The 12,024-nt window shown below is 40.9% G+C and overlaps 1 protein-coding gene across 1 annotated transcript in view; it reads right to left on the bottom strand.

The window, feature by feature from the left end:
- Positions 1 to 1,011: 1,011 nt before the first annotated feature.
- SLC28A3 (solute carrier family 28 member 3) overlaps positions 1,012 to 12,024 on the bottom strand; it is a 57,285-nt gene continuing 46,272 nt past the window's right edge. The window contains exons 12-18 of the mRNA XM_068553117.1: positions 11,402 to 11,532; positions 9,661 to 9,829; positions 9,054 to 9,251; positions 3,061 to 3,142; positions 2,309 to 2,407; positions 1,981 to 2,098; positions 1,012 to 1,132 (exon numbers count right to left, since the gene is read on the bottom strand). Of these exons, the coding sequence (XP_068409218.1) occupies positions 1,012 to 1,132; positions 1,981 to 2,098; positions 2,309 to 2,407; positions 3,061 to 3,142; positions 9,054 to 9,251; positions 9,661 to 9,829; positions 11,402 to 11,532 (918 nt within the window). The remainder of the gene's footprint in view (positions 1,133 to 1,980; positions 2,099 to 2,308; positions 2,408 to 3,060; positions 3,143 to 9,053; positions 9,252 to 9,660; positions 9,830 to 11,401; positions 11,533 to 12,024) is intronic.

Here is a 12,024-nt window from a genome sequence, read left to right on the forward strand (position 1 = left end):
AATACCAGTATTGTAAAACTACCATTCCAATCCTCAATAGATGGATATGTTTGTAAAATATGACCAGAACATAAAAAAGGTACAGAAAATGATGCATCGGGTTATTTAGCTTGGTTTACCTGGATGTGATGGGGCAGGGGAGAGGAAGAAGGAAACAAGTAGAAAGAAAATAAAACCTCTAACTCCCTCCCTCCCCCAGAGTGTATATTATCTCTTTTACATAAAATCACACACACTCCAAGTGAAAAGAAGATGAAGGTGATATGTAAATAGATTCATTCTACTTGTGTAGAAACAACAAATCTGCCACATTTTTATGTGTTTAGAGAAAGATGCATGTACTAGACCATTAACAATAATCTCAGGGTGTGGTACTGGAAAGAGAGCTGGGGTGAACAGGGTGGAGAAAAAATTGTGTGTGTGTGTGTGTGTGAGTGTAAAATTGCCACTTTTATTAGAAGTGAATATTAATTTTTGAATTTGAAAAGGAAGAAACTTAATTAACTCTCAGGAATAAAATAGAATAGAAAAGTGCAAACAGTTACAAAGAGAAAAAAGAGTGAGAAAGAAAAATAATAACTATGGCAAACAAAGGAGAACCAGCATATGAATAATTGGCATGCCTGACACACTATTCCACAGGCTTTTATGAAGGCTGACACCAGAACATAGAGAACAGAGGGAAAAGACACGTAAATATATTTTTTCTAAAATAAAGTCTAAATACTGAAAGGGCACAGTAAGTTCCAAGAAAAATATGATACAAATGATCAATAATTAGAAATATCCTAGTATATTGTACTTCGGAGATAAAGAGTCCTTTGGGCATTTAGGTCCCTACTTCATCATCACCACCATCACCACACACACACACACAAACACAAGTCAACTATTTACACACGGATTAAAAAAAATTACTCTTGTGCATGAACAAAAATGAAATCACAAATAAATTACTCAAGGTATTCCAAAACCTTTTTCACATTTTTTCTGTTGGAGAAGTGGCTGTACTCAAAAAGGAATCCAACTGCAGTTTAGTGTTGGTGGATTCAACAAATTGCAGCAGTGTTTCAAAGAATACAGGCTATGGTTTCCTGCTGGGATGACCTCACCGGGACCGTTGGCAACAGTGCTGGTGAAAAGTAGAATAAAACAGTTAGTTGAGCCTTAGAAAACAGAAACAGTAGATGAGCAGAAGATGACACATTAGAGATTGCATAGGGCGAGAAGCTGATATCCTGCCTCACATTCCAGTTAGGGTGGGTTAAGGACAGAGGCACCAGAGAAGTAGTTTTGACTCTTAAATCCTGTTTGGCCTGAAAGGCTCACCTTATTTCCTCTAGGGTAAAAGAATAAAGGATAGAAGCAATCCTTATAAAAACACGTGCACATTAAGAAGGGCAGATGGAGTGGTGATACTGCTTTTGAAGATAGAGACTGTACGGAGTGGGGGTGGCTGGCGTGGGTCACTGATGGCCCCTCATCCACTGTAGCATCACTATCATCATGTTGTCAGGGAAGCCTGCATTGCTTGATACCCTTGAAAGGGAGGCAGTACCTAGTAACTACTAGGGCATGGGCTCTATGGGCAGAAAGACCCAAATTTTCTTGGGTCATTCTATCTTGATCTTGCTTGCACTCATTTTGCTTGGGTAAGTGACGTTGCCTCCCCAAGCCCAGATTTTATCTAATGCTTAAAAAGGCAGTAGTGCCTAACTTATACAGTGGCTGCAAGGTTTAAGTGAGCTAATTCATACAAAACACCTAATACACAGCTGGGGGCATATTAAAATGTTGGAGCAGCACTGGTTAGTGCTATGGTTTCTAGTCTTAGTTAGTCAAGATGAAAGGTGGTTAGAACTGCCACACAAGTTCTTATATTAAAAGTTATGAAGTTACAAAAATAAGTGGTTGGGGTCTTTTGGTCTATTTTTATTATTAACGATGGATATAAAGAAGTTATCATCAAGAATACAATACCTGTTCAATAGACTCTGGCAACAAGATACTACATCGGTTGTGTTTCTAACCAAGCTGGAGTTGAAGGCATTCTCCAAAATGTGATGACAGCTGTCCACAGGAGTGCTGCTAAGTATGCCTGGAAGTGGAACAGAGTGCTGCTTATTTAATTAATGAAGTCACTGAACTCTGCTTCTATTCTTGGCTTCTCCACCATGCTCCACACATTTCACTTCACAATCTGCTTAATGGCAGCTCTGCCTCTCAGCTCTCTGCAGAGGCACCGTCCCCCCAAAGCTGCCATCCTCTGAGCACAGGGAGACCGGACACAGAGGACGCAATGCAGTACCTGCGATGCAGGCTGTCATGAAGCAGGCGATGGTCCCTGCAATCAGAGCTCTCATTGCTCCTGCGGCGATGTCACGCTTTCTGGAAGGAGCTATGGATGCTGGGAAATGTGGAAGCAAGCATGGCAGATTAATGTTGAGCCTATTGATTAGAATTCCAAGTTCCCAGCCTTTGAGAATTGTTCTGGGGCTGGAGTCTCAGGTCCGTTGACTTTTCTTTTTTTAAACTGAGCTGGAGAATTCAAGATTCAAGAGCTTAGTGATGAGCTCCACGTCCAGAGAAGTTTCTCTGGTGTAGGAGAACTCACAGTATGTTCATGAGGGCATGACAAGGCAAATGGGTTTCAAGGAAGGATTCCAAATATCTGCAACTCATCTGTCACCATCTCCTTCTTTGCCCATGGTGGCATAGAATTAATTAATCACGGCATTTTCCCATTGAATTTCCACTGCCCCTCAGAATCCTTCTCCAGCTGGTCATTATAAATCTACTGGAATTGGCATACAAAGTGTAATCTATTTGTCATCTTTGAGTGGAGTAACACCTGTACATTTGAGCAAATTTTTCCCGACATTAGCTTGAATAGACATGGGGAAAACTACATTGCAGAGCAGGGGTAAAAAATAGACCCGAAAGAACTTACTGCTGTTGCAGGGCTCTTTTTTTCAGACACAAATAATGTTACAGAGCAACATGGAGATTGGAAGCATGTTTATATCATATCTGTTGTTGGAGAATATTCTTTTCACTTACTGAGTCCGCCAATCACTATTCCTAGGGAACCGAAATTGGCAAAGCCACAGAGAGCATAAGTGGCAATTGTCTCAGCACGAATCTAGGAATAAGCATAAACACACAGATGTATACGTGATGTGACCCAGCTGAGTATATCTGATATCCTAACTGGGCTTCCTATTCCGACTATGGAATCAATATTGACAAATAAATGTACAGTGTATGGTGTCAAACACCTGTTGCTTCCTGGTCTCTTTTTTCCATCTCCCCTTGAATTTATTTTTCTTTTTTTTTGGCTGTGAGGGGTCTTCGTTGCTGCCTGTGGGCTTTCTCTAGTTGTAGCAAGCGGGGGCTACTCTTCGTTGTGGTGCGTGGGCTTCTCATTGTGGTGGTTTCTCTTGTCGTGGAGCATGGGCTCTAGGCGCACGGGCTTCAGTAGTTGCGGCATGCAGGCTCAGTAGTTGTGGCGCACGGGCTTAGTTGTTCTGTGGCATGTGGGATCTTCCTGGACCAGGGATTGAACCCGTGTTCCCTGCATTGGCAGGCAGATTCTTAACCACTGCACCACCAGGGAAGTCCTCCCCTTGAATTATCAGGGAGGGAAAGGGGCTGTGTGGATTCAGAGACTCTCCATGAAGTTCTTGGAGTTGGTAGTGTTGGCCTCTACAAATGCTATTTTCTGCTCGATGATAACTTCTAATATTCAGTATGACCTGGCCACTTGCTATATTGTGTCAGGCACAGTACTAGCTGCTGACAATACAAAATTGGTCCCAGAAAATACTCACATTACATTTATTTGACAAAGGACTTATTCAGAATGTATAAAGAACAGTTATAACTCATTAAGAGGACAAGCACCCAATAAAAAACATAAAGAGATTTCATGAAAGATACGCAAATGGCCAAAATAAGCACATGAGAAGATGTTTGACATCATTAGTCACCAGGAAAATGCAAATTAAGTTAAAACAATGAGCTTACTACACATCCACTAAAATGGCTAAAAAAGATGGACAACACCCAGTGTTGGCAAGGGTGTTGAGCAATTAGAACTCTTGTACATTGTTGGTGGGAATGTAAACTGACACAGCCTGTTTGTAAAATACAAACATACTTGGCAGTTTCTTATCAAATTAACATAACAGCCTGTACGACCCAGTAATGCCACTCCTAGGAATGTTCCCAGGAGAAATAAAAACATGTGTCTTCAAGAAGACTGTACGTGAATATTTATAACAGCTTTATTCACAATAGCCCCAAGCTGGAAACAACTCAAATGCTGTTCAATTGGCGAATGGATAAATAAAGTGTGGATATGCATTAAAAAAGAATACTACTCTGCAGTAGAAAGGAAAAAACTAATACATGCAACAACATGACTCCTAAGTGAGTCCATTTATACGAAATTCTAGAACAAGCAAAAGTGATCTATAGTAAGAGAAAGATCACTGGTTTCCTGGGACTGGCTTGGGGTGGGATGGGGTGGTGTTGACAACTGGCCATGAGAGAAGTTTTCTAGGTGTAGTGGAAATGTGTGATATCTTGATTGTTTGTGGTCGTGGTTACACAGGTGACAGATTTATCAAAACATACGTACACCAAAAATAGGCCTTTTTTGTATGCAAATTATACTTCAGTGAAAAGGAATTATCTTAGTAAAAACGAAGCTCACAGATACCAGAGGGGCTCCCTTCAGCTGACTGTGGTGTGTGCTTGCCTTTCTTTGTTCCTCAGCTCTGACCAGACCATAGGAATGTTAGGTAGTGGGAGAGAGAATAGTCCTTTCACAGGGCAGTAAGAAGATGGCAGGTGAATTCTTGGAAGCGTGAGCATGACCCTCCTTCTCTATTCCAATAGGCAAGAGGTGCTGCTCAGGCCAGACAATCTTCCTCAGGTTGAGGGGCTGATTATGGGAGACTTGGAAGATTCAATAGGCTCGGTTGTTCACCAGAGGCACAGCCAATCTGGCAAAGGCGCCCACACAACCGAGGCGATAATTTTCTTTGCCAAAATCCTGAGAAAAATCTATGATTTGGTTCAAAGAACAAACCTTTTCTTTTTTCTTTCACTAACTGGATTTTTAAAAGCTCACATTCAAGACTCAAGTGCTCATGGTAAGTTCTTTTTTTTTTTTTAATATTTAGTATATATATATATATATTTTTTTTTAGTAATTGTTTTTTGTTTTTTCCCTTTTTAATTAATTAATTAATTAATTTATTTTTGGCTGTGTTGGGTCTTCGTTTCTGTGCGAGGGCTTTCTCTAGTTGTGGCGAGCGGGGGCCACTCTTCATCGCGGTGCGCGGGCCTCTCACTGTCGCGGCCTCTCTTGTTGCGGAGCACAGGCTCCAGACGCGCAGGCTCAGTAGTAGTGGCTCACGGGCCTAGATGCTCCGCGGCATGTGGGATCTTCCCAGACCAGGGCTCGAACCCATGTCCCCTGCATTAGCAGGCAGATTCTCAACCACTGCGCCACCAGGGAAGCCCTAAGTTTTTTTTTTTTTTTCATGGTAAGTTTTTTGTTGATTATAAGTCTCCTCTTTCATAATTTCTGAGAACTCCTTTGTTGATATTCTCAATCAGCGTGCATACAGTGGGCAGGAAAAAAATATTCCAAGTATCTGAGCAGTCCGCTGTTTCTGGAAAAGCTCATCATCTTTGTCCCCTGCTCTGTCTAGTGCTTTTCATTTAGTTCAGTTGGTTTCAAAAATAGGCAAGCTTATTAAGAGACCGTGAGGAGGCAGATGGCATAAAGTGCTTGAGATTCCTCTTTCTCCTTCTGGGGATCTGTGGGAAAGGGATACACAGATGTGGCCATGTAGGGTTTTATGATAAGAGGAAAAGGAGGCTGGGATGACTCCACTTTGCCCTTGCCCATAAATGTGCAGGATTATGTGATGGAAAGACAAATACCATATGATATCACTTATATCTAAGTGGAATCTAATCCATCCATAATACATCTTCCAGCTCTCCTTGCACAGGAGCAAAGGTGCCACAAGGACAGTCATTGTAGCATTACTTCTAATAGCAAAAAATTGGTAACAGTGTTCATCAACAAGGGACTGGTTAAAATAAGTTATGATGTGCTCATACTGTGTCACAGGCATTGATATGGCATGGCCTCCAAGATATGTTACCAGGAGCAAAGAGCAACACCGACAACAGTGAGCATAACGTGGAACGGGGAGAGGAGGTGAATGGCAGAGAAATAGGGAGGATGACTTCCTTTTCCCTCCTCACCTCTTGTACCTTTTGAATTCTGTACCATGGTATGTTTTATGTGTAAACAAACAAACATGCAAAGTATTATCTTTAAGAAGGAGAAAATGATGAAAAGGATGGAGTGATAAAGAGCTCATTCTGGGGACAACATGCTACATACGCCTTTCTCTTATTCTTTTGATTGAAGTATAGTTGATTTACAACGTTGTGTTAGTTTCTGCTGTACAGCAAAGTGATTCAGTTATATATATATATATATATATATATAAATATATATATACACATATATATATATATTCTTTTCCATTATGGTTTATTACAGGGTATTAAATATAGTTCCCTGTGCTATACAGTAGGACCTTGTTGTTTTATCAATTTTATATATAGTAGTTTGTATCTGCTAATTCCAAACTCCTAATTTATCCCTTCCCCCTCCTCCTTTCCCCGTTGGTAACCATAAGTTTGTTTTCTATGTCTGTGAGTCTGTTTCTGTTTCGTAAATAAGTTCATCTGTGTCATATTTTAGATTCCACTTAGATATAAGTGATATCATATGGTATTTGTCTTTCTCTTTCTGACTTACTTCACTTAGTATGATAATATCTAGGTCCACCCATGTCACTGCAAATGGCATCATTTCACTCTTTTTTATGGCTGAGTAGTATTCCATTATGTATACAGACCATATCTTCTTTATCCATTCATCTGTTGATGGATATTTAGGTTGCATCCATGTCTTGGCTATTGTAAATAGTGCTGCTATGAACACTGGGGTGCATGTATCTTTTCATATTATAGTTTTGTCCAGATATATGCCCAGGAGTGGGATTGCTGGATCATGTGGAAACTCTATTTTTAGTTTTTTGAGGAACCTCCATACTGTTTTCCATAGTGGCTGCACTAAAGTACATTCCCACCAAGAGTGTAGGAGGGTTACCTTTTCTACACACCCTCTCCAGCATTTATTATTTGTAGACTTTTTAATGATGGCCATTCTGACTGGTGTGAGGTGGTACCTTGTAGTTTTGATTTGCATTTCTCTAATAATTAGTGATGTTGAGCATCTTTCCATGTGCCTGTTGGCCATCTGTACCTACACATTCTGACCGCTTAGATGGAGGTCGTCAGTGGGCATAATGCAATGGATTACACTGGGTTTTTGCCTCATGGACCCAGATCAAATGTTTTAGTCACGTGGTACTTTTTCCAGTAGATGGTGGGACACTCCCACCACTTGTTGGTTGGTGAACAGAAATTGTAGGAACTCATCCCCATTTGGTTGACTGGAAATAACAAATTGGGAAAAACAAAATGTTTTCCCCTTTGTGACTCAACAATAGTGGAAGCCATTGAGCTCATATCTCCAAATATCTTCTGTGGGTCTGCCTCTGGTTGGGCTCACTCCCAACCTAAATCAGCTCTACTGTTCTATTTCTGTCCTCTTAATAACCTGTTCACAAACCTGCTTAGCACAACCAGAACTGAGAGCTTCCTTTTAGCAAAACTATGTTCTCCAGGCAACTGCCAGTTGGGGATGGAAAACATTTCACTTAATTTAGCCTATTCTTTACTTTTGGCAGGGAAGCAAGCTAGTTTGTGGTGGCATCCAAACAATAAGGACATTTGGCCAAGCTCCATTGCGTGGTCAGTTGAAGAATGAACATTTGAGACGCAGGAGACCTACTGTCCTAGAGCTCTTGTTCATATCAGATGTGTGGGTCAAAATGCCGCTGACCATAAAATACAAATCAGTACTCTCCTGGAGTTTGCTGTGATATTTGTGTGACATGTGGGAGGAAAATTTGCATGTTTGGTGTTTGGGAGGCTGGGTGAGATGGTGGTGGTGGTCAGAGGCGGGCAGTCTCAGTTAGAACCTTGGGCAGCATGCTTTCCCTCCCCGTTCCTTTTAAAGCCAAATATCTGCCCAGGACATTAATTCCAAATGGATTGTTTTAATGAGTCATGGTGGTGGTCGGAAATGTTCACCATTTCCCTAAGAGTTTCGACGTGTGACAATTCTGTTCTTCTGGAAAGTAGAAGTTAGAGACTCAGCTGCAAATATGGCTTAAATAATGGCCTCTTCCAAGTTCCCTCATCCCATTCAAGGCCAAGCAGACATGCGCATCTCCTTGCAGGCTATGGACCCGAAATCCTGACATAATTATAGGGTGGTTGTCTGAAAGGCCCTGAGCTTTTTCTCTTCCCTCATTCACTTGGAGAGTAGTTACTGTGTCTCACTGTTTCTTTCGGATGTCCAGGCGCTTTGCGGCACTTAGGCAGTTTCTCAGAGTTCAAAAAATTTCTTAAATAGGAAGGAAGAGTCCTTCATGGTCATTAGACTATGAGCCCCATGAGAGCAGAGGCCTTATCACTCATTCAACACCGTGGCCTCCGTACATAGCACAGTGCTCACAGAAGACATTCCATAAATATCTGTTGATTGATTCCAATCCCAGCTCATATGACTCTGGGTTTGTATTGATAGTGCTCAAAGGTAAATGATCACAGTGGTAAGGATTAGCTGCGTTTCTTTCTGTACACACACACACACACACACACACGCGCGCGCACGCACATGCGTGCACACAGACACTGTGATTAACTCAACACAACTGAAAATTATGAGTCACTATGTACATTATGATGTCAGAGATTTTTGGCCTGTTTCCTTCTGATGTACCCCAAATGCCTGGCATGGTGCCTGACACACAGAGGCACCAGCAGCTATTTGATGAATGTATGTGTGTGATGAAGAAGTATATTGGGGGAAAAAATTTACTCACCGACATATATTGCTGCACACCATCCACAAATTTGGGTCCACCCTCTTGCCTTAAATGGATCAATTTTGAAAGTTTCTCATAAGCCACAAATTCATTGAAGAATGTCTTATAACCTATGAGTTTGGCAACCATAAAGCTGTCTTGCCAGTCCACTCCCATCATGAAGGCAAAGGGCATGAAGACGTAGGAGCATATTACCTACAAAAACCAAAAGTGGATACTTTATTAGAGTAGTGATTTGCTTCTGGTTCTTCGGCCTCACCCTCATGACCAGATTGTTCCCGCCCCCTCTGTGTGTCCTTTAGGCACAGAGATCCCTGTGCGTTCTCTAGCCTGTCTATATCCATTAGGAGTCAAGGTTGAAACTGGGTCATTTGAAGTAACCTGGATTTTGGGGAACGGGGTCAGGACAGAATGGTTCTGTGTTGGGGTAAGGAGGGTGATAGGAGACAGCAAAAGGGGGGTGGCAATAGGGGGATTCATGATAAGTTTGTACATTGTATAAGAGTGCACTATACACGTTAGGAAAGGCTGTTCACAAACCTATTTTATTTTTAAACAAAGATTGGCAGAAACAAAAAGGAGGAAAAACATGATAGAATCATACCTCGAAACTCAGTTGTGGGTAGTCAAACATGTTTCCAAACCAGGACAGGGCTGAATTCACAAAAGACAACAGGGCCAGGAAGGCAATCAAATTCACAGCGATGTTTGCCACCAGGGGAATGGATGAGGATGCTCCCTGTGTTGCAGCTTCTAGGAGATTCTTTGAATCACTTTATCAAAAAATAGCAATTCCAGAATTACGAAGGGATTATCAGTGGATGGACATCACAGGTGTAGAAATGGCATAATCAGAGCGCATTCAAATGGAGAGACAAACTCTCAGACCCATGTCCTGGCTGAAATACTCACCTGAATTCTGTGAAATCATGATGGGATTTATAATTGTTGAGTGTAGGTGATGGGCATATGAGTGTCTAAATGTTATACTACTCTTTTAATTTGGAGGCGTTTATAATAAAAAATTGGGATAAAAATATTACAGGTTTTAACAATGATATTTAATTAAAAGTAGCTTCCAGAGAATATTTATAAAATATTCACAGTAAAAGAACTAGCAATTCAAGGAAGGCCTGTGTATCCACCACCTCATTTAAGAAATGGAGAGTCACATCAGCTTTGAGCACCCCCTACTTCATCTCATCTTCTTCTCTCTAATCTCAGAGGTACTTGGCCCACTAGAATTTGCTTATGATTCCCTTTCTTTTCAATTTTATTTATCCCTACATAATACATTGTGTCAGTTTACATACTTGCTAACTATATAAGTGAAATCCACATATTACATATATGTTCTTTGGCAACTTGCTTTTTCACTCATGGTTATGACTCTCTCTACATACAAACAAGGGATGAATCTCAGAAACATATTGGTTGATGAATTCTGTTACTTAATGACATACTTTTGAATACCCTATATCCCTTAGTTTTTTCCACCCTCTTCTCTTTCTTTTGAACAGGGCAAAAAGTAAATGAACCTAAGAGGGGTTAGAAATACCTATATCGGGACTTCCCTGGTGGTCCAATGGTTAAGAATCCGCCTTCCAATGTAGGGGACGTGGGTTCGATCTCTGGTCGGGGAACTAAGATCCCACATGCCGTGGGACAACTAAGCGTGCAGGCTCTAGAGCCCACACATCACAACTAGATAGACTGTGTGCCACAACTAGAGAGCCCGTGTGCCTCAACTACTGACCCCACACACCACAGCTAGAGAGAAGCCCGCCTGCTGTAACGAAGAGCTCTCACACCGCAACTAAGACTTAATGCAGCCAAATAAATAAAGAAAGAAATATTTTAATAAATAAATAAATAATTTTTAATAAAAAGGAATACTGATATCACACTTATCTTCCCTATTATATAAGAAACTTCCAGAAACGGTGATCCTATGGCTTTCTAACAGTCTTAAATCGTGGCCCAATGAACCCTATGCTATATTTAAAATTAAATATCTCTTCACCTAAAACTAATATAATATTGAAAATCAACTCTACTTCAGTCTAAAAAAATTAATTAAATGAAATATCTACACTGAACAGTCAAGGAAATGTATTGACATTTAGGTATTGATATTTAGAAAAGATCTCCTCGAGTACTGAAACAAGATATTTTGGGTGAAGTCTACATAGTCATGGGAAATTAAATTCACTTTAATTCACTGTGTTCTCTGATAATCAAATTCTTGCTGTACTTTGAATCTGGACTGGAGAAAACCTCCCCTCCCGCCAACCTCCTGCTTGTATAGTCAATAACTAATAACTAGGTGAACGTGTCCCACTTACCCATTTTCCATTTTCATGGCTTTCTTGAGGGTTATTTTAGGTGTTTCTGTCTCAGGCCAAAAAAGTTTAGAAATAGCCAATGCCGCAGGTGCAGACATAACTGAAGCAGTTAACAAGTGAGAGGACGAAACCTGTGATTTCAGGAGAAAGAAGACCAACTTAGATTTAGCTTTTCTGTTGTGTTCCGAATGAATGGCTCAGATGCCTTACAAGGCAGGCATTGATTACATGCCAGAAATCAATGTTTCTTTGGAGGCTTGGAAGAGCTCAAAGAGCCACACACTGGGTATCACCTTGAGAGGAGGGAGGAAGTTATACCAGTTGACCACATCCTCGGGGAGAAGCACAAAACCACAATCTGAGCATTTCAGAAGAGAATTAATCCTGTGTTGTAGAAACTTTCAAAGAAGATAACTCTACCTCTCTGTTGTTCCTCTGAATGTTCATATAGTCTCTAAAGCTATTTCATTACATCATCAGTTTAGATGGTGGGTATCTGGGGTGCAGGCATGGGTACACCCCTCTCCATTTTTCTTTTGCTTTCCTGATGTCCTTTGTGCCCCTACATAATATGTGTTTACCCAGAGTCCCTTTAATCTGTAAGCGATTTCTGTTTTCCTCTT

This window comes from Eschrichtius robustus, chromosome 10 (assembly GCF_028021215.1).
Source record: "Eschrichtius robustus isolate mEscRob2 chromosome 10, mEscRob2.pri, whole genome shotgun sequence".
NCBI classification, from domain to species: domain Eukaryota; kingdom Metazoa; phylum Chordata; class Mammalia; order Artiodactyla; family Eschrichtiidae; genus Eschrichtius; species Eschrichtius robustus.